Source organism: Carcharhinus amblyrhynchos, chromosome 3, assembly GCF_965287045.1.
Source record: "Carcharhinus amblyrhynchos chromosome 3, sCarAmb.v2.hapA, whole genome shotgun sequence".
NCBI classification, from domain to species: domain Eukaryota; kingdom Metazoa; phylum Chordata; class Chondrichthyes; order Carcharhiniformes; family Carcharhinidae; genus Carcharhinus; species Carcharhinus amblyrhynchos.
In genome coordinates this window covers 133,914,007-133,940,553 of record NC_137326.1, presented here as the reverse complement: position 1 = coordinate 133,940,553, position 26,547 = coordinate 133,914,007, and the positions used below count along the sequence as shown (strand labels likewise).

General features: G+C 39.6%; 1 protein-coding gene across 1 annotated transcript in view; it reads left to right on the top strand.

The window, feature by feature from the left end:
• The window catches only part of prkci (protein kinase C, iota), a 101,102-nt gene that overhangs the window by 63,656 nt on the left and 10,899 nt on the right, over positions 1–26,547 (top strand). Inside the window, exons 9-16 of the mRNA XM_080186041.1 lie at positions 2,216–2,274; positions 4,124–4,300; positions 7,415–7,512; positions 10,840–10,926; positions 12,060–12,195; positions 13,447–13,534; positions 17,338–17,463; positions 24,550–24,629. Of these exons, the coding sequence (XP_080042167.1) occupies positions 2,216–2,274; positions 4,124–4,300; positions 7,415–7,512; positions 10,840–10,926; positions 12,060–12,195; positions 13,447–13,534; positions 17,338–17,463; positions 24,550–24,629 (851 nt within the window). The remainder of the gene's footprint in view (positions 1–2,215; positions 2,275–4,123; positions 4,301–7,414; positions 7,513–10,839; positions 10,927–12,059; positions 12,196–13,446; positions 13,535–17,337; positions 17,464–24,549; positions 24,630–26,547) is intronic.

The following is a 26,547-nucleotide window of genomic DNA, read 5'->3' as shown; positions in this document are numbered from 1 at the left end:
CTCCATCTGCCAGTTCCTCGCCCACTTGCTCAGCCTATCTATATCCCTCTGCAGACTTTCCACACCCTCCGCACAATTTGCTTTTCCACTCATCTTTGTGTCATCAGCAAATTTCGTCACCCTACACTCAGCCCCCTCCTCCAGATCATCTATATAAATGGTAAATAGCATTTTTTACACAGAGTTGTGGGTGCCTGGAACTTGTTGCTGGGGGAGGTAATGGAAGCGGATACGGTAGTGATTTTTAAGGAGCTTTTTGACAAGTACATGAATAGGATGAGAATACAGGGATATGTACCTTGAAGGGTAGGGGGTTTTAGTTAAGTCAGGTAGCATGGTCAGTGCAGGCTTGAAGGGCCGAAGGGCCTGTTCCTGTGCTGTAATTTTCTTTGTTCAAATTCTGCCATCATTTTATTTACCAAATAGAACCTGTTGAGTTGCTGATTTGTATGCTCTTTGACAACCAATCCTCTGGGTTTATGTGTATGATTTTACATGAAGAAGGATCAATATTAATTGTGCTGGAAAACCAAAGCCCACCTGAAGTAATTTAGAACTGTTTAAGAATAATAAGTGTAAATAGAACTATTTAAAAATAATATGTGTAAAATAGGCTGTGACAGCAGGACCCAGGAGAATAAAGGTCAATGAAAACTTGGTGAGTTGGGGGAGGAGAGGTCTGATATATGAGGTGAGATTGGGTCGAATGGGCCTATTTCTATGAAGTTTAGGCAACTGAAAGATGATCCGTTTGAAATGTCTAAAAATTCTACAAGAAAGTCCAAGGTTGTTGGTTGGAGGAGACAGGAAACTGGAGGTAAAGCCATTATAGATCAGCTGTAATCTTCTTGAATGATGGAGCAGGCTCAATGGGCCAAATGTTCTGTTTGTTCTATTTCTTATATTCTGAGAGAGCTTGGATGGCAGATACCTAGGTCTGTTTAACACTTGCTGAAGAGTCTAGAACTAAAGGTTAGAAACTCAGGTTGTGGAATCAGCCATTTCGGAGATGAGTAATTTCTTCAGTCAAGACTATGAACCTGAATGCTCAAGCATTAAGTACATCATAGACGGATCGGTTTTTGAATACTAAGGAAACAAGGGATATGTGATAGGGTAGAAAGTGGAATTGATGTAGAAAGTCAACAGTGATACTGAATGGTGAAACTGACTCGAGAAGCCATATGGCCTGTTGCTGCACCTGTTTCTTAGATTCCCTTTACTCTTGGAAGTGAGCCAAAAAGCAGCATGAAAGCAAAGATAACTAATTTAGTGTGTAAGTTACACCATGATGGGACAGTTCATGCTTAATGGACCAGTTCGTCATTTCCTTTGTTGATGTGAAATCATTTGTATTTCTGTTAAACAAAGAATGGAGATTGCATAACTTGCAGAACCAGATTTGGGACTGGAATGGTGACATTTTGGCAATATACTTTGTACGTAAATGTTGTTTCGAAAAGAATTTGGAAAAGTCCGTGCCAAATAAGGTTTCAAGTTTCTAATTGTTGCATTCAGGTGTCTCAGAAATCCTGCCTGGGCTTTCCTTTTGTTAGTTCCTTTTTCTCTGTTTTTGTATCACAATTGCAGCAGTTTGAATATCTTTAGCATATGTGAACGATTATGATAAACCACACCAAGTTTGAGCAGTTTGCATTCTTTCAGCATTTTTGTATTTTTTAATTGAGTCTTATTTACTTTTATCACATGCTGCAATGTGAATTTTTACTGTCCTCCCTAAAGATGTATCTACACTTACAAATGGATTTTTATAAGTAGCAACCTTCTTTAAGTCCATTATTTCAATGAGATCTGACATCATGTTCAACAAAACTTTTGGGCATGGTGTTGATTTTCTCAATTTCTTCATGCAACCAGTGAATTAGGTTGTAATTTTTAACAAAATTGTTCTTACAGGATTACATTCTGCAGTCCCCTCTTTGTTAACTGATTTAATAATCTTTACGTCATCACATTTTACTGCCCATTTCACGTGGTGGAGGCATCTTCAATAAACAGCATGGGCACTTTTTTAATGCATCCTCTTTGGGAGCTTTTCCAATTTCCAGTCTGACTATGAGCAATCTCTACAATAAACAATTGAATGTTAATAAGGAATTTGAACTCTGTTTTTTCCCCAGCAATTTAATACCTAACAATAACCTATCCTTTTAAATCTTGAGTAATAATGTATCTCATTCTTTGCTGTCCGCAGTTATCTCATACAAATCTTCCAGTCAAGAAAACCTGGATCATGTTGGTGAGGAAAAAGAGGTACAGGACCAAAGTCTATGTGTTTGTTGATGGTTAACATTTTAAAACACTGTAACATCTTAAGAGCTGGAACTAAATTAAAGAAGGAGACTAACCTTCGGGTTTCTTTGCAGATAGTCAATTTCAGTGTCAGTATGTGAAGGGGGAAGTGATGGGAAACATCAGTGGTTGCAAACAATTATTGCTGGTGTTGAATGTCTTTCTCTTGCATCTGTTTTACAACTTTATCAATGATTTTTGTTTAAGCTGCAAGTTGAGTAATGCAGTGCCATTATTGACTTCAAGAAATTAGTGAGGCTTACTGAACTTAGGGGAAGATTTAGAAGAGAGACTCATTAACGGTTTCATAGAATATAGAATCATTGACTAATTTGGTGCCGTGTGCCTGTGTCAGCTTTTTAGCAGAGCTATGTTCCTAGTTCTACTTGTTCACTCTTTCCCGTAGCCATCCATGTTTTCTCCCTCAGGTATTTTCGCACTTTCTTTTTAAAATTACTGATAAATCTGTTTCTAGAACCCTTTCACGCAAAGTGTGCGAGATTACATCAACTTGCTATATTTGTGAAAAAACAAAATTCCCATGTTGGCTCTGATTTTTTTGCCATTCACCTTAAAGCTGTGTCGTCTGATCCTTTTGCTGCTAGAAACAGTTTGCCCTTATTTCCTCTATGAAGGCTCTTCATGATTTTGAACATCTCTTCCAAATCTCCTTTTAGGCTTCTTTTCTTTAAGGCGAACAACTCAACTTCTTCATCCCTTGACATAGCTGAAGTAGATAGGAAGAAACTGTTTCCACTGGCAAGAGGATCAGCAGTCAGAAGACGCAGGTTTAAGATAATTGGCAAAGGGAATGAGATACATTCTTGAAAAATAGAATTTTGCAGGGTTCTGGGCAAAGAACAGGTATGTGATAAACATTGATTCGCTTTTTCAAGGGCCAGTAATGGGCTTCTGTGCTGCATGATCCTATGATTGTTATGGAGCTGAATTGCCGTTTGTAGGAAGATATGTTTGTAAATTCAGAATTTCTCTCTTGAACAAAGGTCATGGAGTGACTTAATAGAGGCATTTAAAATGTTTTTGGTATGTTTTGATAAAAGTGGTTACAGAATGATGCCTCTTGTAAGGATGACCATAAAAAAGGCCATGAATATAAGATGGTTACTAAGAAACTGAAAGAGATGCGAATATGCAACTCGCTGCGCAGACTGGTTGAAATGAATAGTATGGATGCACTTAAGGGGAAACTAGAGAAATGTATAAAGGAGAAGGGAATAGATGGTTCTGATGGTAGATTTAGATGAAGAAAACTCAAGTGGAGCATAAACACCAGCATGAACTGTCATTCAACCTGTGTAAGTATTTAGTTGTTAGTTTAAAGAATTTGAAGGGTGTTTCAAACTGAGATGGATGTGCTGCATAACAGAAAAGTAATGGAGTACTGCTTGGATCATAATTATGTTTACAATAAGTATGTATTTCCCTAGGTTCCTTCCTGATGAAATGCAACATTGTTAAAAATTATAATTTGAGAATTCCCAATTACTATTTCGAATGTAAATTCAACATAGCAGTTATTTTGGATCAGACTAGACTTAGTTTAAATAGTCAAAATATAGTCAACAAAGATTTATTTTTGTTGATATTTTGTAGGTGGATTCATTGAGAGTTATAATAGTGAGGGATTGTTAAGTGCTCAGAATGCAATTTGCAAACGTAGATGAGGCTACCTGCAAAAGAGGCAGTTGAATAGACCTGTTGCCTCTAACTTATTCAGATCATCACTCAGATTTCTGGTTTTGCTGCATTTAAGAGCAAACTGATATTGGTTTGCTGTCTTTGCTGACAGGCCATGAGCAGCAGGGAAAGCGGGAAAGCTCCCACCAGTTTAGGTGTTCCGGATTTCGATCTGATCCGTGTCATTGGAAGAGGCAGCTATGCCAAGGTCCTCCTCGTCCGACTGAAAAAGACAGAACGCATTTACGCAATGAAAGTTGTGAAGAAAGAACTGGTTAATGATGATGAGGTGAGAAACATTTAAGCGTTTGTAGTTGTTAGATTCTGAAAGGGTAGAACTGAGAACAGATAAGATTTTGAAAATTGAATGTTAAGAAAATTATTTCTTGGAGATATTAAAGATTTTCAAAATCTTTGAAGGATTACATGGAAGAGATTTTGGAATGTTCTTACCAATGCCACAGTTTAAAAAGAAAGAGGGTCTCGTACATTTTTCTTGAGTTTAGTTTGTAAGGAAGCCAGAGATCAAAATCACCAAGGACAATTGTGGCGATAAGCCCAGTATATTTCTGCAAAAGCAGAAAGACTTTCTGCACTACTTGACTTTCTGGCCACGGGAAATCCTCCATACACATACCTTATGCTGAGAAGATTCACTAATCCAAATGGCTTATTTTAATTATCGTTTGGAAACAATCCATGTTTTCTTTACTGGCCTTCAAGCTGTTGAATCACATTGGCATGGAGTGTAATAATGTGGTTTCTTTGATAATGTGATAGTGAGTACAGAGTACGTCCAACTTCACTGTAAATCATACTATAGGAGTGAAATCCAAGGAATGAACTTCAGATTTTCAGTTAAAAAAATTCCTACTTCAGGTTTAAATTTGTAGTAGACCCAGAGTGCATGATGTTCATGGTAAGTCTTGGCTAATTGAATCCATTCTTTGAGGGGAGAGACTGCTAAAAAGTGCATTTTCTGTTGAAGTATTCCTTGAATATTTTCTTTTCCAAACCCCAAAGTTAACAATCATTCAAATGTCTGGTTGATTTCAGATGGGGAGATGCCGGCATTGAAATGTGGTACACACAGTAAGAAGTCTCACAACACCAGGTTAAAGTCCAACAGGTTTATTTGGTAGCAAAATCCACTAGCTTTCGGAGCACTGCCCTTTTATCAGGTGAATGGGAGTTGTATTCACAAATAAGGCATATAAAGATACAAACTCAATTTACAAAATAATGATTGGAATGCGAGTCTTTACAGGTAATCAAGTCTTAAAGGTACTGACAATGTGAGTGGAGAGGGTGTTAAGCACAGGTTAAAGAGGTGCGTATTGTCTCCAGACAGGACAGTTAATGAGATTTTGCAAGCGTGGGCAAGTCGTTTTGGGGGTTACAGATAGTGTGACATGAACCCAAGATCCTGGTTGAGGCTGTCCTCGTGTGTGGAACTTGGATATCAGTCTCTGCTCAGCAGCTCTGTGCTGTTGTGTGTTGTGATGGCCACCTTCTTGTTCTCTTCCTATTGGGGAACACTTCAGCGGTCATGGGCGTTCAGCCACTGATCTTCGGGTAAGCGTTCTCCAAGGCAGCCTTCATGACACACGACAGCACAGAGTCCTGAGCAAAGATTGATAGCCAAGTTCTGCACACACAAGGACGGACTTACCCTGGACCTTGGGTTCATGGCACACTATCTGTAACCCTCATAACGACTTGCCCGCACTTGCAAATTCTCACTAACTGTCCTGTCTGAAGACAATACACATCTCTTTAATCTGTGCTTAACGCTCTCTCCACTCACATTGTTTGTACCTTTAAGACTTGATTACTTGTAAAGACTTGCATTCTAATCATTATTTTGTAAATTGAGTTTGTGTCTTTATATGCCCTGTTTGTGAATAGAACTCCCACTCCCCTGAAGAAGGGGCAGCACTCCGAAAGCTAGTGGATTTTGCTACCAAATAAACCTATTGGACTTTAACCTGGTGTTGTGAGACTTCTTACTGATTTCAAATGGAGCAGGGGAGTGGTATGAGGGAATGGAAAAGTCACATTTGGACTGCAGCTCTCATTACCTTGAATTTAAGGAATCTACACAATTATTTGGCTGCTTTCTTGTAATTCAGGAAACCTTAGTTTGATTTGCTGCAAAGGACAATTGTATCCAGTGAGGGTGTTCATTACTTGCAAGTGAGCTTTTGTCTGTTGAGAGGTATTGTTAACTCTTCTGTCATGGCGGTCGAAGTTGGACACAGTTAGCAATATTGGACCAAATTTTTCAAAGAAACACAGTCATCATCTTTGCCACTTCACTCCTTCCTTTTACAATAAGATGTAGCTCTACATTTCTGGCCCAGATTTTATAAATCAGCCCTTCCTGGGAATATGTTTTCTGGGGGGAGTCCTTTGCAGAGCAGGATCATCAAGGAAAGCCAAGCCATGTGCCTCCACCTGCATTTTAGACGCTCTTTTCATTCACTAACACGCTGAAAAGCTTTAGGACATTAAAATAGCATTAATGAATGAGTGTACATAAAGCAAACGGGTACCATGCAGTCAAGGCGAGAGGGAGGAGTCTGAATTGGGGGTGAGGGATGGGTATCTTTGAGATTTTGGGGGTAATTAGGCCAGCTGACCTGTTTTTTTTTCACTCTTCCTCCATTTCCTGGGTGTAACTATCCAGGTAAGTAAGTCAGAGCCATTCCAAGCTCCTACTCTAACTCAGAGTAGGGTCCCAGGGAAGATGGAAATTTGCCCATCAGAAGTAGAAACTTCCCAGGCACTTGCTGTAGAATTCTTGCATTGGGATCTCCAACGGGTTCCACAGCACATCTTTTGGGTTACATCCAGGGCATGTCCATCCAGAGACCAAGATGTTTTATGAGTTTCAAAGAAAACTTGGAAGATGTTTACGTTTGAGAGTGCTTTGATTTTCTTCTGCCTATACAAGTCAAGTGTCTATAAATGTGGACGCCACCATCTCAATATCCCATCTCTGTTCCCTTTATCATTGTGTTCTGTGTCATTTTGTTTATTAACAGGTTCTTCAGTTTTAACTAATATTTACCCATTCTTTTAATCCTTTTGCATTAATGTAAAGTCAATTAAAGTATTTGTTTAGCTATATTTCAATAATGACTTTACCATACTGAGGTTTGTGACCTTTTAGTTTGGTTTCTGCATGCTCCAGCTTTCTTGATTTGAATATGATTTTTTTTTTGTGTTACTTTTGATTTGATGTCTGCATATTAAGATTTTAGCATATTGTTTTACCATGATATTTAGATTGAGATCCCTTTAGTGCTGCAGTATTTATGTTTTTGAGGGGGAGAGCATATTGTAAAATATAAATTTTGTCTGATCTGAAGTTAATGTAACTTTTCTATCATTTTAACAGGATATTGATTGGGTACAGACAGAAAAGCATGTATTTGAACAGGCATCAAATCACCCCTTCCTAGTAGGACTGCATTCCTGCTTCCAGACTGAAAGCAGGTAGGATAAGTTTTCAAAAGCTGCATCCCAGCCATGTTGTTTGTATGTTTGTCTCGCTTAGCAAAGATAGTAGATGAATGATTTTTGTAGTTTGAACTGGGGATGTTTTCGGGGCTTTCAAAATAAGATTTTCTCCATAGAATTTTTGTGGCTGATAATTGCATGAATGAATTTCAATGACCCGACAGAGTATCTTACACAGACCCTCTCCCCCACTCACTTCTGTTGGTTAATCCCTCTAACCATACTTCTTGAGACACTAAGGGACAATTTAGCATAGCCAGTCCACCTAACCTGCACACCTTTGGACTTACATGAGCTTTCCTGATAATTAATTCCACAACCTTATTATACTTTGAGTGAAGGGTTCTCCCTCATTTTTAAAATCCAAATTTCCTAAAAATACTAACTTGCAATCACATGTATTTCAAGATTTCACTTGTGAACTGAGTATGCTTGTTGTAGTAACTTGATAAATTTAAATTAAATATAGTGTACCATCTATGATGGCTTCTGTCAACATTATAGTGACCAAACTGGTCTCTGAACATTTAACATATGGGGCAGCATGGTGGCACAGTGGTTAGCACTGCTGCCTCACAGTAACAGGGAGCGGGATCAATTCTGGCATTGGATGACTGTGTGGGGTTTGCACATTCGCCCTGTATCTGCGTGGGTTTCCTCCAGGTGTTCCAGTTTCCTTCCACAGTCTTAAGATGGTTCGGTGGATTGGTCATGCTAAATTGCCCCTTGGTGTCTCACGATGTGTCGTTTAGATCGATTAGCCAAGGGAAATGTGTGGGGAGAGGGCCTGTGTAAGATGATCTATTGGAGAACTCAGTGCAGAGTTGGTGGGCTGGATGGCCTCTTCTGCACTGTAGGGATTCTCTGATTCTATGAATCCAGTATGATTGAAGCCCTTACTTTGGAAGAGACTGATGATCAGAGTTGTTGCCTCTAAGCAGTATTGACCAGCATAGATTCTAAATACAGTTGGAGTTCCTTTTGAATTCCACAAGATGCTGCATTGCACAAACACTGGAAGAGAGATCACATTGGACAGAGTGGTTATATTTTAAAGAAGAATAAACTACCAGCCTGAAACCTGGAATCTTTGTATTGAAAAGGGTGCTTCTCTTCAGATTTTCCCTCATGCTCTGGTCTTATGCTCTGCAAGGCATAACAGGTTACAAATGAAGGCGTGTAAAATCGCTGGCTCCAATGCACCCCTCCCCAGCAAACTGAATGCATTCTATGCCTATTTTGAGCAAGGAGTCAGTGAGAGCACACCCTGGAAAGCATAAGCCTTGGATGAACCTGTACCTAGGTCACCATTGCTGACAGCAGAGCAGCCTTCTCAAAAGTCAACCCATGGAAAGCAACTGGCCAAAATGGGGTACGTGGATGAGCACTCAGGTCCTGCACGGACCAGCTGGCAGGAGTATTTGCAGGCATCTTCAACCTCTCTACACCAATCTGAGGTCCCTACCTGTTTCAAGGAAACAGCTATCACCCCAGTACCAAAGAAAAGCCAGACACGTGCCTTAATGACTACCATCTGGTGGCTCTGACATCCATCATTATGAAGTGTTTTGGAAGGTTAGTCATGGCACAAATCAATTTCTGCCTCCCACACTGGATCCACACAGTTCGCCTATTGCCACAACAGGTCCACAGCAGACGCCATCTCCCTGGCCCTACACTCAATCCTGGATCACTTGGATAACAAAGATACCTATGTCAGACTCCTATTCATAGATTACAGCTCAAACTTTAACATCATTATCCCTATGAGACTCATCTTCAAACTTCCTGGCCTGGAGCTCGGCTCCTCGCTCTGCAACTGGATCCCAGAGTTCCTAACCCACAGACTGCAATCCATAAGGACAGGTAACAACATTGATGTTCCTCAAGGCTGTGTCCACAGCCTCTTACTATACTCCTTTTACATCTCTGACTATATGACCAAATTCACCTCCAACTCGATTTTCAAATTTGCTGATGACACTACTGTTGTGGGTCAGATCTCAAACAGTAACAAGACACAGTACAAGAAAGAGGTAGAGATTCTGGTGCATTGGTGTGACCACAATAATCTCTCCCTCAATGTCAACAAAGTGAAGAGAGAGTCATTGACTTCAGGAAGCATAGTGGAGGGCATGCCCCTTTCTACATATGTGGGAAGAAGTAGAAATGGTCAAAAGCTTCAAGTCACCAACAACCTGTCTTGGTCCCTCCGTGCGGACGCTATAGTTAAGAAAGCCCACCAATGCCTCTACTTTCTCAGAAGGCTAAGAACATTTGTCATGTCAGCTATGACTCTCACCTACTTCTACAGATGCATCATAGAAAGCATTCTTCCCAGTTGTATCACAGCTTGGTATGGCTCCTAATCTGTCCAAGACGGAAGTCGTAATGAAGGCCAGTCCACCACTCAAGCTAGCCTCCCATCCATTGACACTGCCTACACTTTCTGCTGCCTGAGAAAAGCTGTCAACATAATCAAGGACATACCGTTTTTCACCTTCTTCCATCGGGGAAAAGATACAAAAGTCTCAGGACAAGTACCAACTGACTCAAAACCACCTTCTTCCCTGCTGCCATTCAGACTTTTGAATGGACTTAACTTGCATTAAGTTGATCTTTCTCTACACCATAGTTATGACTGTAACACTGCATTCTGCACTGTCTCCTTTCCCTCTCTATGTATGGTATGCTTTGTCTGTATAGTGCACAAGAAACAATACTTTCACTGTATGTTAATACATGTGACAATAAATCAAATCAAATTGAAATCCTGGGGGGTGGGTTATGGATAAAGGAAGATCACTACATTGATCCGCAGTGGTAGTGCCTGAGTTAGCCAGGGAGGATACGACAACTCACCCAAGCTTCCCTGGAGATGGAGTCAAAATAAAGCCCAATGTGTCTTCCCTAGGGTGGAGTAATTATTTAAATCAGTTTAATTTGTTCAAAAAAAGAGCCATGATGGTGGCAAATGATTTTTCTTGAAGGATCTCAGTGTTCACTTTCATTAGTGTCTTTAGTGTTGTGGAATGGTAGTTTGGAGCAAATCATGGCAGCGATGACTTCACACAGGTTCCAAAACTTTTAGTGAATATTTTATCAGTTGGCTTTCTAAATTCTCTTCAATCCACATCCATGTCCCAATAGCTTTGACTTCTTAAATAAATTATAAAGGTACATTCCTTTTACTAGTCAAAGGAGCAACTCTTTTTAAAAAAAAATGTAATTGAAGATTTTGTTCATCCAGTGAAGGAAAAAATTGCAGTTGTCTAATGGTTGATTTAAATTATTTTGTTGCAGGCTATTTTTCGTCATAGAATATGTGAATGGTGGAGACTTGATGTTTCATATGCAGAGGCAACGGAAGCTTCCAGAAGAACATGCCAGGTTAGAAGAATTGGGCTGTGTTTCCATTTATTTTAAAAATAGAATGCTTTCCTGGTGTCTTGTCTCTAGGCACCCGTTCTCCAAAGTCCCTTCCCATAAGATGTAAGAGCAGAATTCGGCCGCTCAGCCCATCAATTCTGTTCCACCATTCAATCATGGCTGATATTTTTCTCATCTTCATTCTCTTGCTTTTTCCCCATAACCCCTGATCTTCTTTGTAATCAAGAATCTATCCATCTCCCAGTGTGCAGGCTCCCCATTGCTCCATTCCTCCAGTTCCCTCCGACCTGGCTCCAATGAACACCCCCCTCCCCCACCAGGTCCCATCTCACCCTGACCTTCCTGGTTGAGGGAGAATATTGAGTTTTTATATGGCATCCATGGGTGCAGAGAAACCTTGGAACAGAACCATGCAGGAATTTGATTTCAGAGATGGAACAATTTTTCAGCTACAATCATTGCTGGACAAAGGGACCTCCATTCCATCATTTCTTTAATCAGTTTCAGCCACTATTTGACTGTGTGCCCTGTATTTTCTGTTGTAGATTGTGACGGTTGTCTACATTTCATTATTTGCATTGCCCATAGCATCAAGTTGCTGCTTATATCAGAGGCTAATTACTTTGGGTCTGCCAAGAAGTGTTCATGTTTTACAGGTGTTTGTGTTTTGAGGGCATGCATTTGTAAAGGTTTCACTGTATTTTGTTCTTAAACTAAATGAGCTCAGAAGATTAAACTTGTGGGAACTAGAGATTTTTGTTAACTGAGAAATCTAGTTACAACAAAGACCCATGCTGCAAGACTCCATCAAAGCGGAAAAGCCTTTGGCTGCAGATCAGGTAAATTAAGATGCGGTATTTACCTGCAACAAGTATAGGTTGCAAAAAATCAGACATTGTTGGTGGAAATGAAGACCTGTGAGATTTAGGAGCAGTTTTGGAATAGAATGAATTGGACATGGTACTGATTTCAATGAGCGAGGGTTGACTATGAACTCACCAATCAGTGTTGTTATGCCCTTAGTCAAGAAAACACAAGATAGAAAAATGAAATTGACTTTCTAGCTAGATATGTTTTCATTTTATCCAATTTTGCTTTTGCAAAAGACTTGAACAATTTTTCATTTGTGACAGATTTTACTCTTCAGAGATCAGTCTGGCCTTAAACTACCTTCATGAACATGGGATCATTTACAGAGATTTGAAACTGGACAATGTCTTGCTGGATTCTGAAGGACATATTAAACTAACTGACTATGGAATGTGTAAGGTAAAACCATTTTTCACCAGAAGTTGAAAAAGTGCTAGCTCAGATGAGCCAGTGCTTGAGTGTGGTACATGCAGAGAGTTCAGTTTTTGAATTGGTGTGAATTTACTTCGACCTCTTTGTGCATATTTTTCCTGTTCTTTGTCAGGTCAATTGCCAGTGTACTAGTCAATGTTGAGTAATTAGGTAGCCCTTGTTTTGTTTTTGGGATGTGAGCGTCTCTGTGGAAGTCAGCATTTGTTGTCCATTCATAATTGCCCATGAGGAGGTGGGGGCGAACTGTTTTCTTGAGCCGCATGATGTAGGTACACCTACAGTGCTGTTAGAGAGGGTGTTTAAGGATTTGAGCAACTGAGAGAAAGGATGACTTTCAGTTTCCAAGTCAAGATTGTGTGTGATCTGGAAGAGAATTTGAGGTGGTGATGTTCCTATACATGCTGCCCCTGTCTTTCTAGATAGTATAAGATGCTATCAATGGAGCCTTGTGAAGTTGCTGCAGTACATCCTGCAGATGATACACACTGCCATCTTGAATGTTGACCCACTTGTTCAGAACAGCATTCATCCAAGCGAGTAGGAAGAATTCTATCACATTCCTAACTTGTGCCTTGTAAATAGAGTATAGAACAGTACAGCACTGGAACAGGTCCTTCAGTCCATGTTGTTGTGCTGAATGCTGGATAATGCAGAATTCCTAGCCTTTAACCTGATCTTGTGGCCACAGTACTTACTTGACTGATCCAGTTCAGTTTCTGCTCAATGGTAACCCCTAGGATGTTGATGGTTGGGGCTTCGGCCATGGTAATGCCATTGAATGTTAAGGGAAGGTGAATAGATTATGTCTTATTGGAGGTGATTGTTGCCTGGTACTTGTTTGCCTGACTGTGCAACATCTCTCTGTTCCTCTCCATCCCTTTTATTGTGGAGTAACGTTAGTAGTGACTCAAATGAGGCCTTGAGAACCACATTTTGGCTGAAAAAGAAAGCACAGAGATGGTGGCTCAGAACCTAATAGATAGAAAAACATATGCAAATGAATTGCAATTTTTAGGACTGAGAACATTTCCAAAAGCAATTTTTTTTTGAAAAGTGTTCTGAAGAAAGTCATTATTGAAATCTATACAGTGTTTTTTGCATTCTTATGATTGCATTATCTTGAAAGAATGTGACAGAGCAATTGACACAAAAAAGGTTAAATTTACTGATGTACGCTATTGAATTATGATTAAAATTAATCCTTCACTTTACTTATAGGAAGGTCTGAGGCCTGGCGATACAACCAGCACATTCTGTGGTACTCCCAATTACATTGCTCCAGAGATCCTGCGAGGGGAGGATTATGGTAATGGTGTTTTGGTGGTTCTTTATTCTAGAATGCATTCTAGCCCTTTCTGTGTTAATCAACTTATGAACAGCGTGATAGGTGCTAGTTTGGAGGTTTGTGTTTGTAAGTGCTGACTATGCTAAGAAGAGCATAACATTAATTCTTCAATTTCCATGTGTTTTCAATTGGGCCATTTGTAGAGCTGCAGTGAACAAATCATCTCCTCACCTCATCAGATGAGGAAGGTATATCGCGCGGGAAGGAGAGAATTTATTTTTATACCTTAAAGCAGTAAAGGGCCAAAAGTAAATTATAAGTGGTCAGCATGACAACTGTAGGATTAAACTGTTTTTGTATAATACCTATTGTAACTTCATAAACCCTTGTTTACTCAAATAGGGCACCCTAGCCCTTTTGTGACATCCTGCAATATCAAAGCAGACTATTACTTGGACAATACCAAGCTTCGTTTTCTTAAAAAAAAACCTCTATGCTTGATTGCAGCTACCCAAAGTGTTACTCAAATCTTTCTTGTTAGTATTTTGTTATTTACCCACTATTTCATCATTTAATGCTGGATGTAATGTGTTAGTGTAAGAGTAAACTGACAATTTTGTTTCAGCATGACATAATCTTGAGAGTATTCTGTCAAATGCCCAGTGAAGTATTGCATACCATTCCAATACGGAAGTGGCTCTTTGACCCAAGCAGTCAATATTGGTGCTTATCCTCCATGCAACTGTAACCCTAATCCCATGATCTTACTCCATTCCCTTAGTTTGATTTCTGCAGCCACCTAGCCATCCTATTTTTAAATGCTGGCATTGTGTACAATGCTGACCTGTAGTTCAGATACCAGTGCCTGAATATCAGCTTTTTTTTGGGAAAGTATTCAATCAATAGTGAGTGAGTTATGTTCTGCAATGCACTTTTAGAAGGGTTGTGGAAGCAGGTTCAATAGTAACTTTTGAAAGGGAATAGAACATATATTTGAAAAGAAAAACATTTGCAGGGCTGTGTCAGGGAACAAACGGAGGAAAGACCAACCGGATAGTTCTTTCAAAAGCCAATGCAAGCATAATAAGCTGAATGGTTGCCTTGTGTGCTTTATAATTCTATACTATAATGGATATTGTTAGATACATAATTAGCTCAATTTTCAAACGAACAAATAATTAGGCACATGGAATCAACTGCTGCCACGGTAGTTAGTGCTTTGTTTGAGGATTTTTTTAAAAGATTTTTGGTCAGTGTTTGATTAAGAACATAATTGAACTTCTTTATATAAATACAATGTATGTGACCACGTGAGATTATACCTCCAATGCATTTGGAGCTACAGTAATGCCAGTTGAGCAATATTAGTTGATTTTCCTGGAATTGAGCTGGATATTGTATTTGTGGGTTTGTGTTTTCTTGTGATTGGGTTATGTTCCCAAGAGGTGTAATCATTTAAAATCCCCAACAGTGAGTAGGTACTGGCTTAACGAGGCTGTTTCCTGAAGCTTGTTTATAAAGTTCATTGGGTTTTTTATTACCTAAACTTATTTTTTAAAAGATTTTTTCAATCAACTTTCCTTGTGACAACTGGTGAAGTAATCCAAAATCCTTGGGGCTGATTTTTGGTTTTGAATACCACATATAAGATTAGGTCTACTTACAATAGCTTATGCCCAAATTATGTTCCAAAGTAAATAAGAAAAGGAAAAGTAAGATATATCACTGACTAATAAACTCAGGGTATCAGCAATATGTTCCCACCCATTGCGCCATCTGTGACTCTGCTTACAGAAGAATGTTCTGAGTGTCAATGTGCAGACAAACCACTTGACTTCCTGTGCTAAAGGTCAGGTGCAGTTGGTGAGATTCATGTAGGCTTAGGTGTCAGTTCAGATCATGGATTTCTCATGCTAAAAGTTGATGAGGTTTAAAAAAAATGCTGCTCTTTGGATGTGTTTGGTTTTCATATTTACAGATGAAGGACGCTCAAACTGTAAATGATTTGGTTAATCCTAAATATGATGCACAAAATGTGTTGTTCATACATATGGGTCAAGGAAATAGAATTTTTTTTTATAAACTGGGGTTTCAATGAACGGTGATGAGTCATCTGATGAAATCTTAATTTTTTTTAATCTTGGAAGGGGTTGAGGTGGGAAGAAGAACATAAGAAATAGAAATATGAGCAGGCCATTCAGCCTTTTTAGTCAGACAAGTTAATGCAGAATCTGCTACTTCAACAGCTTTTATCTGCACTACATCCCCATATCCCTTGATGTTTTTAATATATAGAAATTGATCTCACTCTTAAACATACTCAATGACTGAGCTCCATGACTCTTTAGGGCAGAGAATTCTAAAGATTCATCACTGAATGAAAAAATTCCTCCTCATTTCAATCCTAAATGGCCTGCCTTTTTATTCTGAAACCAAGTCCCCTTATTCTAGATTCCCCTTCATGCATCTACCTTGTAGAGAGCCCTGTAATAATTTGTTTATTTGAATGAGATCACCTCTCTTCCTTCTAAACTTCAGAGTATAAAGGCCTTTAATTTTTTCTCATAGGACAGTCCCTCCATCCCAGGAATTAATTTAGTGTACCTTTGCTTCGCTTCCTGTATGGCAAATATATTTTTGCTTAGGTAAGGAGACCAAAATGCGCACACTATTTCGTGTGGTCTCAGCAAGGCTCTATATAATTGCAGTAAGACATGTTTACTCCAAGATTCAAATCTAGGCCAAAACACAATTTGCCTTCTTAATTGTTATACCTGCATGTTTGCTTTCAGTCATGAACAAGAGCAACCAGTCCTTTGGAAGTTCAGCACTTCCCAGCATCTCTGTTTATGAAATACACTGTATTCTATTTTTCTGATGGAAGTGCACAACCTCACATTTCTCCACATTGTATTCCATCTGTCACATTTTTGTCCACTGTCTTAGCCCCTCCAAATTCCCTTGAAGCGTCTTTACATCCTCCTCGCAACTCACATTTTCACTTCGTTTTATGTCATTTGCAAACGTGGAAGGACTACTTTAATCCCAACATTCAAATCATTGACATTGATGGTGAATATCTGGGGTCCTTGATCCTTGTGGTACCCCACAAGTCACAGCCTGCCAACCTGAAAATGACCCATTTATTCCTACTGTTTTCTGTTCATTAACCAGTCCTCCATTCATGCCAGAAAATTACCCCAATCCAATGTGCTGTAATTTTCTTTAAGGGCTCAGCTTTCTGAAATCTAAATATAGCAAAAACAAAATCCATGTATACCATATCCACTGGTTCCTCCTTATCTTTTCTTTTGGTTGCATCGTCAAGAAACTTTAACAGATTTTTAAACGTGATTTCCCTTTCATAAATCCATGTTGACTTTGCCCATTCCTACCATTATTTTCTATGTGTCCTATTATCACATCTGTTTTGATTTAGATTAAAGCATTTTTTTAGTTCTAACAATTTTAGTGAAAACATCCACAGTCATACTTTAATGAAATCCTAGAGGCAGAACTGAGAGGAGTTTAATCCAGGGTACCACATGATGGTAGGTACCTTGACTCCGTGTGGAGAGAGACACCAAATTATAGTTTAAGTGTGTTATTCTAATCCATTCTGCATCTATTTCTGAACAGTGAGTTAAAGGATGGTACTGGAAGAGAATTGGAAGCAAGTTGCCTGCCAGTCCACTCTGAAAGCAGAATAGTGTGGAGAAATGAAAATGAAATTCAAGAATAAAATTATATTTTTAATTGTAAATATGGTTTTGATTCTTTTTATGTTATATCTTATTTTAAACCTTTATCTGTTTTATCTGCAGGTTTTAGTGTGGATTGGTGGGCTCTGGGAGTGCTGATGTTCGAGATGATGGCAGGGCGATCACCTTTTGATATAGTGGGGAGCTCAGATAATCCAGATCAGAACACAGAGGATTACCTCTTCCAAGGTGAAATGTTGCAACTTTTATTTCTGATTTTTCCTCTCAACTCTGATTAATAGAAATTAGGAAGAAGGCCATTTGGTCCTCCAAGCCTGCTCTGTCATCTAATATAATCATGGTTGATCCTCTATTTCAACAACATACTCCAGTGCTCTCCCCATAACACGACACTTTATAGGATATATTCAATGAATTGGCCTCCACAGCCTTCTGTGATTGAGAATTCCACAGATTCAGCACCCTCTGACTAAAGAAATTTCTCCTCACCTCAGTCTGAAATCGTCTCCCACACACCCTGAGACTGTGACCTCTTATTCTAGTCAATCCTTGTTCTAGACCACCCTTCCAGACCCTCTCCAAGTCAGTGGAAATAATACCTCTGTATTCAGTCTGTCCAGCCCTGTCATAATTTTATATGTTTCAATGAGATCCACTCTTATTCTTGTAAGTTGTAGTGAATACAGGTCCACTCAACCCAATCTCTCCTCATATGACAGTCCCGCCATCTCAGGAATCAGTCAAGTGAACCTTCGCTGAAATCCCTGAATAGCACGTTATCCTTTCTTAGTTAAGGAAACAAAACTGTATCAAAAGAAAACCAAAACTGTATCATATGATCATAAGATGTAGGAGTAGAAGTAGGCTATTCAGTCCATCGAGTCTGCTCCGCCATCCAATGAAATCATGATTAAGCTGATGTGACAATCCTGATGTGACAACTCCATTTTCCTGCCTTATCCCCATTACACTTGATTCTTTTACTGATTAAATATTTGTCTATCTCAGCCTTGAACATATCTAATGAACCAGCCTCTATGGCCCTTTGGTTAATACTCCAGCGCATGATACTCCAAGCGTGGTCTAACCAAGGCCCTTACTGCTGCAGTAAGATATCCTTGACCCTGTACTGTTGCAATGAAAGCCAACATGCATTTGCCTCCCCAGCTTCTTTTTGGACCTGCATACTTGCTTCCATTGACTGGTGTGCTAGGACATCGGGTCTCTTTAGATCAATGTTTTCCAATGCTTCACCGGTTAAATAATCTCTACCGTTCCCTTTCTCAGTCCAAAGTGGAAAACCTCACATCCACGTTTTATGGCACTGGCCATGTATTTGTCCATTCATTCAACTTGTCTACATCACCTTGAAACCTCTCAACAGCTTCCTCACCACTCACATTCTTACTGAGTTTCATCTCGTCAGCAAACTTGAAAATATTACTTCTCGTTTCCTCATCCAAATCATTGATGTATATTGTTAACAGCGAGAGCCCAAGCACTGATCCATGTAGGATCCCACCAGTCACTGTATGCCACTTCAAAAAGACCCATTATCCCTACTGTGTTTCCTGTGTTCAAACCAGTTCTTGATCCATGTCAGTATTTTACCCTCAATCCCATACGTTTTAATTTTGCACACTAACCTCTAATGTAGAACTTTGTCAAAAGCTTCTTAAAAATCCAAATACACCACATCCACTGGTTCATTCTTATCTCTTCTACTTGTGTCAAAAAACAGCAGTATGTTTGTGAAATATGATTTTCCTTCCATGCTCTGAGGCTGGTGATAATGGTGCCAGTTAAGCTGCTGGCACACTCCATCTGGACTCTCACACTAGAATTGTCTATTTGGGCTAATCATTAATGATCCTTATCAATGACTGCATTTATAGATTAGAATTTAGAACATTGTAAAGATAATGATAAATTACAGGGGCAGGCAATGAAGGTGGAACCTTGGTCCAGTAGAGGGTGCTGTATATAGACTGGATTAAGTTATAAAGATTTTGTATGTGTGTGTAACGAGATTTAAACTGTGCCTCATCAGGGTGTATTTAATGTTGTCACTGGGGACAAAGAAGAGGAATTCCCCTGCGTATGAATAAATGAGAAGTGGGAAAATACCTACAATATTCAGAAACAAGAACAAGTCATCTTGGGATCACTAACTGTAAACCAGTTAAAGACCTGACATATAGCTTGTGTTTCTCATGATATGTAGCAGCCAGATTCATTAAGAATGCTATGTGCAAGAAAGAAAAGTTTGATTTGTTTTTTTAAAATTAAAGTTAAAAATCAACATTTCTTAGCAGATGTTAAAGGAGAAAAAGGAAAACGGGAGGTTGGAGCACTTCAAAATGTTTTGGAATGAAGGGAAGTGAGGAGATGAACAAAAGTAGTTTAATGGTAACAGTGGTGGCCTCAGCTTAAGTGGTTGCACTCTCACCCTGAGTCAGATGGTTGTGGTTCAAGTCCCATTTCAGAAGTTGCATTTCAGATGAGCTGTTAAATCCTTTTGGGCGAGGACAAAGGATCAGTTGAACAATTCCATAGACTGTTGGAGCAAAAGTAGCCCATTCAGCCCATCGAGTCTGCCCTGCTTTCAATGAGTTAATGACTAATCTGATATGATAATCCTGAACTCTACTTTCCTGCCTTATCCCTCATAACCCTTGATTCCCTTACTGACTAAAAGTCTGTCTCAGCCTTAAACATATTTAACGATCCAGCCTCTATAACCCTCTGGTGAAAATACTCCAGTGTGGTCTTACTTGGGACCTTAGAGCTGCAGTCTCTCCTGTACTTGAGTCTCCTTGCAATGAAGGCCAATGTACTATTTGCCTTCTTAATTTCTTGCTGCATCTGCATGCTTGCTTTCTGTGACTGGTGCACTCCATAACATGCCTAATATTTATTCCTCAACCAACATCACTAAAATAGATGATCATCTCGTTGCTTCTTGTACGGTCTTATGCACAAATTTTCCGAAATAACAGTGACTACACTTCAGAAGTATATTGGAACTTTCTGAGGCTGTGAAAGATGGAAGTTTGTTCATCTAGTGAAGTATCACAAAGTTTAATTGTTTATGTGTATCAGTTCTGTGTTCCTTCCTCTATCTTGCATTGATTTCTTTTTTGATTTTTTAATTGTATATTGTTGTGCTGACAGCTAAACCTGTTCCTGTTCTCATCCAACACTTCCATTCCAACATGAATGATTCAAAAGTAATCAGGAATAGGAAAGTAATCCCTGGCTGCTTTCTTTTCTGATATCCAGTCTGGAAATTTCCTTGCAATTTGCCCAGATTTTGCTGGCAACTTCAGGTTCAATCAGCAACTCAGTTCAGTATCACCTGTGTAACTATGCACATAATTCAGATTTTTTGGCTGCTCGATTGCTTTTGTGATTGTGATTTGGTCTCATGGGTTCGTTCATTTTACTTATCAGGCCTAAGGAAAAAATTATTGAAACAACCCTTTAATGATTCATTTTTCCCCATTGTCATGGCCTTATTTCAATCATCATCAGCGTTTGTGTAACTGATCTCATTTACAGTTCCTCAGGCAGAAAAGGAAAGAATTGAAACTACACCAGTGTTTCCTTAGCAACATGATGCCAACTTTTGTTGCTGCTGCTATGCTGAGGCACTGATTGGAAAAACTGGGTGGGGCTGTCTCTTTTGAACCTAAGGTTGCACAAAATGGTGACAGATTGCCGCCACTTCAAATATACCTAGGCAAGAATGGAAGGAACTGAAGTTGGACTAATGCCAAATCAGATTCATAGGGTATAAAAAATCTGACAGATTGTAATGTAGCAAATTTAATCAGGGAACTATAGACCTGTTAGCCTGATATCAGTCGTGGAGAAAATGCAAGAATCTGTTGGAAAAGAATGTGATACTGGACACTTAGTTGGATTGGACAAAGTCAACATGGATTTATAAAAGAAAAATCATATTTGACAAACCTGTAGGAGTTTTTTAAAGCTCTGATCAACAGAATAGGGAAACCTGTTGATATAGTGTATAGTATTTGGATTTTTGGAAGGCTTTCGATAAGCCCCCACACAAGTAAACAAAATTAGAGCACATTGGGAATACTATACTGGCATGGATTGAGAATTGGTTAATGGACAGAAAACAAGTCATTCACAGGTTGGTAGGTTGTGACTAGTAGGGTACCACAATGATCTGTGTTTGGGCCCCAGCTACATGCAAGTCTATATCAATGATTTGGATTGGGAGCCAAATGTATATTTCAAAGTTCACTGATGACACATTGAGTTGTGAGAAGGATGCATAGAGGCTTCAAGGGGATTTAGACAGGCCAATTGAGTGCCCAAGAACATGACAGAATGTAATGGAAAGTGTAAAGTTATCCAGATTGATAAGAAAAACAGCAATAGGGGGTATTTGTTAAATGGTGAGATTGGAAAGATTCACCAGACTAATTCCTGGAGAAAGAGTTGTTTGCATGCGTGCGTACAAGCACATGATCATGGAGCCCATTATTGAGAGCAATATTCAGTTCCAGATTGTACTTTAAATTGATGGGCTTTGAACTTGTGTTCCCAGTATTATCCTGTGCCTCTGGATGACTAGCCCAGTGACATTACCAGTACATCACCATCCCTAGCACTGAGGGAACTGGATCTGTTGCTTCTGGATTTTAGAAAAATGCGAGATGATTTCATTGTAATGTATAAATTCTTACAGGACTCTTCAGAGTAGATGCGGGAACAATGTTTTTCCTGGTTGGGGGCTCAAGAACCAGGAGACTAGTCTCAGAATAAGGGGTAGGCAATTTAGGACAGAGCTGAGGAGGAATTTCTTCACTCGGAGAATGGTGAATCTTTGGAATTCTCTACCCAAAGGGATGTGGAGGCTTAGTCATTGGGTATGTTCATTAGGGATCAATAGATAACTAGATAAAAAAGGCATTAAAGGATATGAGGATGGTGAGGGAAGATGACGTTGAGGTAGATCAGTCATCATCTAGTTGAATGGCGAAGCAGGCTTGAGGGACCAAATGGCATACAGCTCCTATTATGTTCTATCAGAAAATACTGAAACTGTAAAAATGATAAACAGTCAATAACCTTCACAACATTAAATGTAAATGTGAGGTTATCCATTTTGGTAGGAATAACAGCAAAATATACTATCATTTAAATGGCAAAAAATTGCAGCATGCTGCTGTGCAGAGGGACCTGGGTGTCCTTGTGCAAGAATCACAAGGAATTGATTTGCAGGTGCAGCAGATAATTAAGAAGGCAAATGGAATTTTGTCCTTCATTGCTAGAGGAATGGAGTTTAAAAACAAGGTTATGTTGCAGCTGTATAAGGTGCTCATGAGACCACACTTGGACTACTGTGTACAGTTTTGTTTTCCTGACTTGAGAAAGGATATTCTGGCACTGGAGGGGATGGAAAGGAGATTCACTAGGTTGATTCTGGAGTTGAGAGGGTTGGCACGTGAGGAGAGACTGAGTAGACTGGGGCTATACTCATTGCAATTCAGAAGAATGAGGGGAGATCTTATAGAAACATAGAAGATTATGAAGGGAATAGATAAGATAGAAGCAGGGAGGTTATTTCCACTGGCGGGTGAAACTAGAACTAGGGGGCGTGGCCTCAAATTAAGCAGATTTAGGACTGAGTTGAGGAGGATCTCCTTCACACAAAGGGTTGTGAATCTGTGGAAGTCTGTGCCCAGTGAAGCAGTTGAGGCTACCTCATTGAATGTTTTTAAGGCAAGGATAGATAAATTTTTGAGCAGTAAAGGTATTAAGGGTTATGGTGAGTGGGCAGGTCAGTGGAGCTGAGTCCATGAAAAGATCAGCCATGATTTTATTGAATGGTGGAGCAGGCTCGAGGGGCTAGATGGCTACTCCTGCTCCTAGTTCTTATGTTCTTATTAACTCTTGTCTATCCACAGATGTTGCCAGACCTATTTAGTATTTCTAGCGTTTACTGACTTTATTTCAGATTTCCTGCATCCGCAGTATTCTTTGCAGTAAGGTTGAAATGGTGGTCAGTGTTGCCTAGCAGAACTTTTAAAAACGTGTCCCAGCCATGTTATTTCCTTTTAATGGCCCTTTTATTTGATGTTTTGCTGACCTAATGCTACATTTTAAGCCCAATCAGTTTGCTCAATTGTCCAGCCTTCTTCACGACACCAAGCCTGTACACTGAGTATTTCCCTTTTCACGACCCAACATTTTTATCTTTTGTCTCAATGAGAAACAAAATCTCTCCCTCATTGCTCCATCTGCATGTTAACTATACAGTATGATTGCTATTTGGCAACTATCAAGCTGGGAGATTTTAAAATAGGACTGGGGAAAGTGTTACTGGATAAATTGAGTCCCAAGGAGACCATATCAAGAATTTTCAATATTCCAAAAGGTTAACTGAATTCTAAAAAATTGTTTGGCATAATCTGAAACCAGGGTCATGTGCTCAAACTAGGAAAAAATAAGATGGAAATCTCTGAGTTATCAGCTTCACTCAGAATTAGTGAACCCATGTATTGATCCAGAGACACAGTGGAGGTTACATCAAAAATCAAGGTTAAGCTGAGTTTTTATTTTGAGAAATGAACAAAAATGTGGAATTAATAAGTTATGAATGTAGTGTGGTAATTTTAAACTGCCCAAGTGGATTATAATGGTTGTTCCTGATTCTGGGCATTTTTAATTTTCTGAAAGTCCAGTTAAGTCCTGATCCTTCATTTAGCCTGATCAGACTTGCACCTGAAACGAACATTGTTCAAAGTAACCACTCTCTTTTCAGATTCTTTACAGCCCTAAGTCTAAATTAGCTTTCTTCTTTGAAGTTAACTGCAATGATATCATAGAAACGCAACAGTGCAGAAGGAGGCCATTCAGCCCATCCAGTCTGCACTGACAGCAATTTCACCCAGGTTGTATTCACATTTAGTCACCCTACTAATCTCTCTAACCTATCACATCCCAGGGCACTAGGGATTAATTTAGCATGTCCAATCAACCTAACCCTAATCTTTGGACTGTGGAAAGAAACCAGAGTACCCGGAGGAAACTCGCGCAAACACAGAGAGAACATGCAAATTCCACACAGACAGTGACCCATGTTGGCAATCAAACTTAGGTCCCTGGAGCTCTGAGGCAATAGTGCTAACCATTGAGCCACCATGCCGCCCCTAAGCTGGAATGCATACAATCAGGATCACAAAGTTTTAACTAGTAGGGTGATATGTTAAGTATTGGTATAGTACTGATGCTGAGCATACTGTTAATTCAATTCTCTCTCTTTGTGAATTTCAGTCATTTTGGAAAAACAAATCCGTATACCACGTTCCCTCTCTGTCAAAGCTGCAAGTGTATTGAAAGGATTTCTCAACAAGGTATGGTTGTTTTATTAGCTATGTTTTATACTTTGACTTTCTTAGAAATACAAAACGATTGCAGGATATCGGTATAATCAGCATATTTTTTCTTGTTTGTTTTGCAGATTACAAACTTCAACTTTTGCTAAGTTTATTTGTCAACTTATAAATGTGTAAAACTGAAGATATTTCCATCCCTTTGAAATTTTGCAAGGGAAATGGAGTATTACAGTAAGGAAGTCTTACTGGAACTATAAAGGCTTTAGTGAGACTGCATCTTGAGTACTGCGTACAGTTTTTGTCACCTTACTTAAGGAGACACATACTTGTACTGGAAACAGTTCAGAGGTTCACAAGGCTGATTTCTGTGATGAGGGGTTTGTCTCATGAGAAAAGATTGAGCAGGTTGGATCTATACTCATTGGAGTTTAGTAAAATGAGAGGTGTTCTTAATGAAACATGTAAGAGTCTGCAGGGTCTTGACATGATAAATTTATCCTTGTAGGAGCATCTGGAACTAGGGGGAACATTTTAAAAATAAGGGATCTCTTATTTAAGACTGAGATGATGCAGCATTTCTTCTCGCAGGGCCATCAGTGTTTGGAATATTCTTCCCCAGAGACAGTGGAAGCTGGCTCATTGAATTTATGTAAAGCTGAGTTAGACTGATGTTTGATTAACAGGGAAGCTGTGGTTAAGGGGGAAGGAAAAAAGTAGAGTTAAAGTTGTAATAATGCCAGCATGTTTGGAGTCATACTTCATGCAGAGGAAGACAGTTGTGGTTGTTGGAGGTTCATCAACTCAGTTGCAGGACATCACTGCAGGAGCTCCTCAGGGCAGTGTCCTCAGTTCAGCAACTTCAATTGCTTCATCAGTGACCGTTCTTCCTTCATAAGGTCAGAAGTGGGGATGTTCGTTGATTATTGCGCAATGTTCAGGACTGTTTGCAACTTTTCAGATACTGAAGCAGTCCAGGTCAAAATGCAGCAAGACCTGGACAATATCCAATCTTGAGCTGATGAGTGGCAAGTAACGTTTGTGCCACACAAGTGCCTGGCAATGACCATCACCAACAAGAGTGAATCTAATCATTTCCCCATGACATTCAAATGCGTTACCATCGGTGAAACCCCCATTATCACTGCCCTGGGGATTACTGTTGACCAGAAACTGAACTGGATGAACTATATAAATACTGGGGCTTCAAGAGCAGGTCAGACGTTTGGAATCCAGTGGCAAGGAACTCTGTCTTCTGACTTCCCCAAGCCTGTCCATCATCTATAAGGCATACGTCAAGAATGTGATAAATACTCTCCACCTGCCTGGATAAATGCAGCTCCAATAATACTCATGAAGCTCAACAGGACAAATTAGCCTGCTTGATTGGCACCCATCAACAAACATTCATTCCCTCCACCAACACACATTGGCAACAGTGTGTACCACCTACAAGATGCGCTGCAGGAAATCACCAAGACTCCTTTGACAGCACCTTGCAAACCCTTGACCACTACTGTCTATGAGGACCAGAGCAGCAGGCGCATGGGAACACCAGTAGCTGGAAGCTCCCCTCCAATCTGCTCACCATCCTTAGAAATATATGGCTGTTCAATCATTGTCACTGGTTAGAAAACCAGAAATTCCTTCTGAGAAGTTGTAAGGATTGTACTAGCTAGTATAGCTCAGGAAGCTTTCTTCATGTAAGAATGTTCCTGAAATAATATATATAAATAAAATATATAGTATATATGGGCGGCACAGTGGATAGCACTGCTGCCTCACAGCTCCAGGGATCTGGGTGCGATTCCCAGCTTGGTTCACTGTCTGTGTGGAGTTTGCACATTCTCCCCATGTCTGCGTGGGTTTCCTCCAGGTACTCTGGATTCCTTCCACAGTCCAAAGATGTGCAGATTGGGTTGATTGGCCATGCTAAATT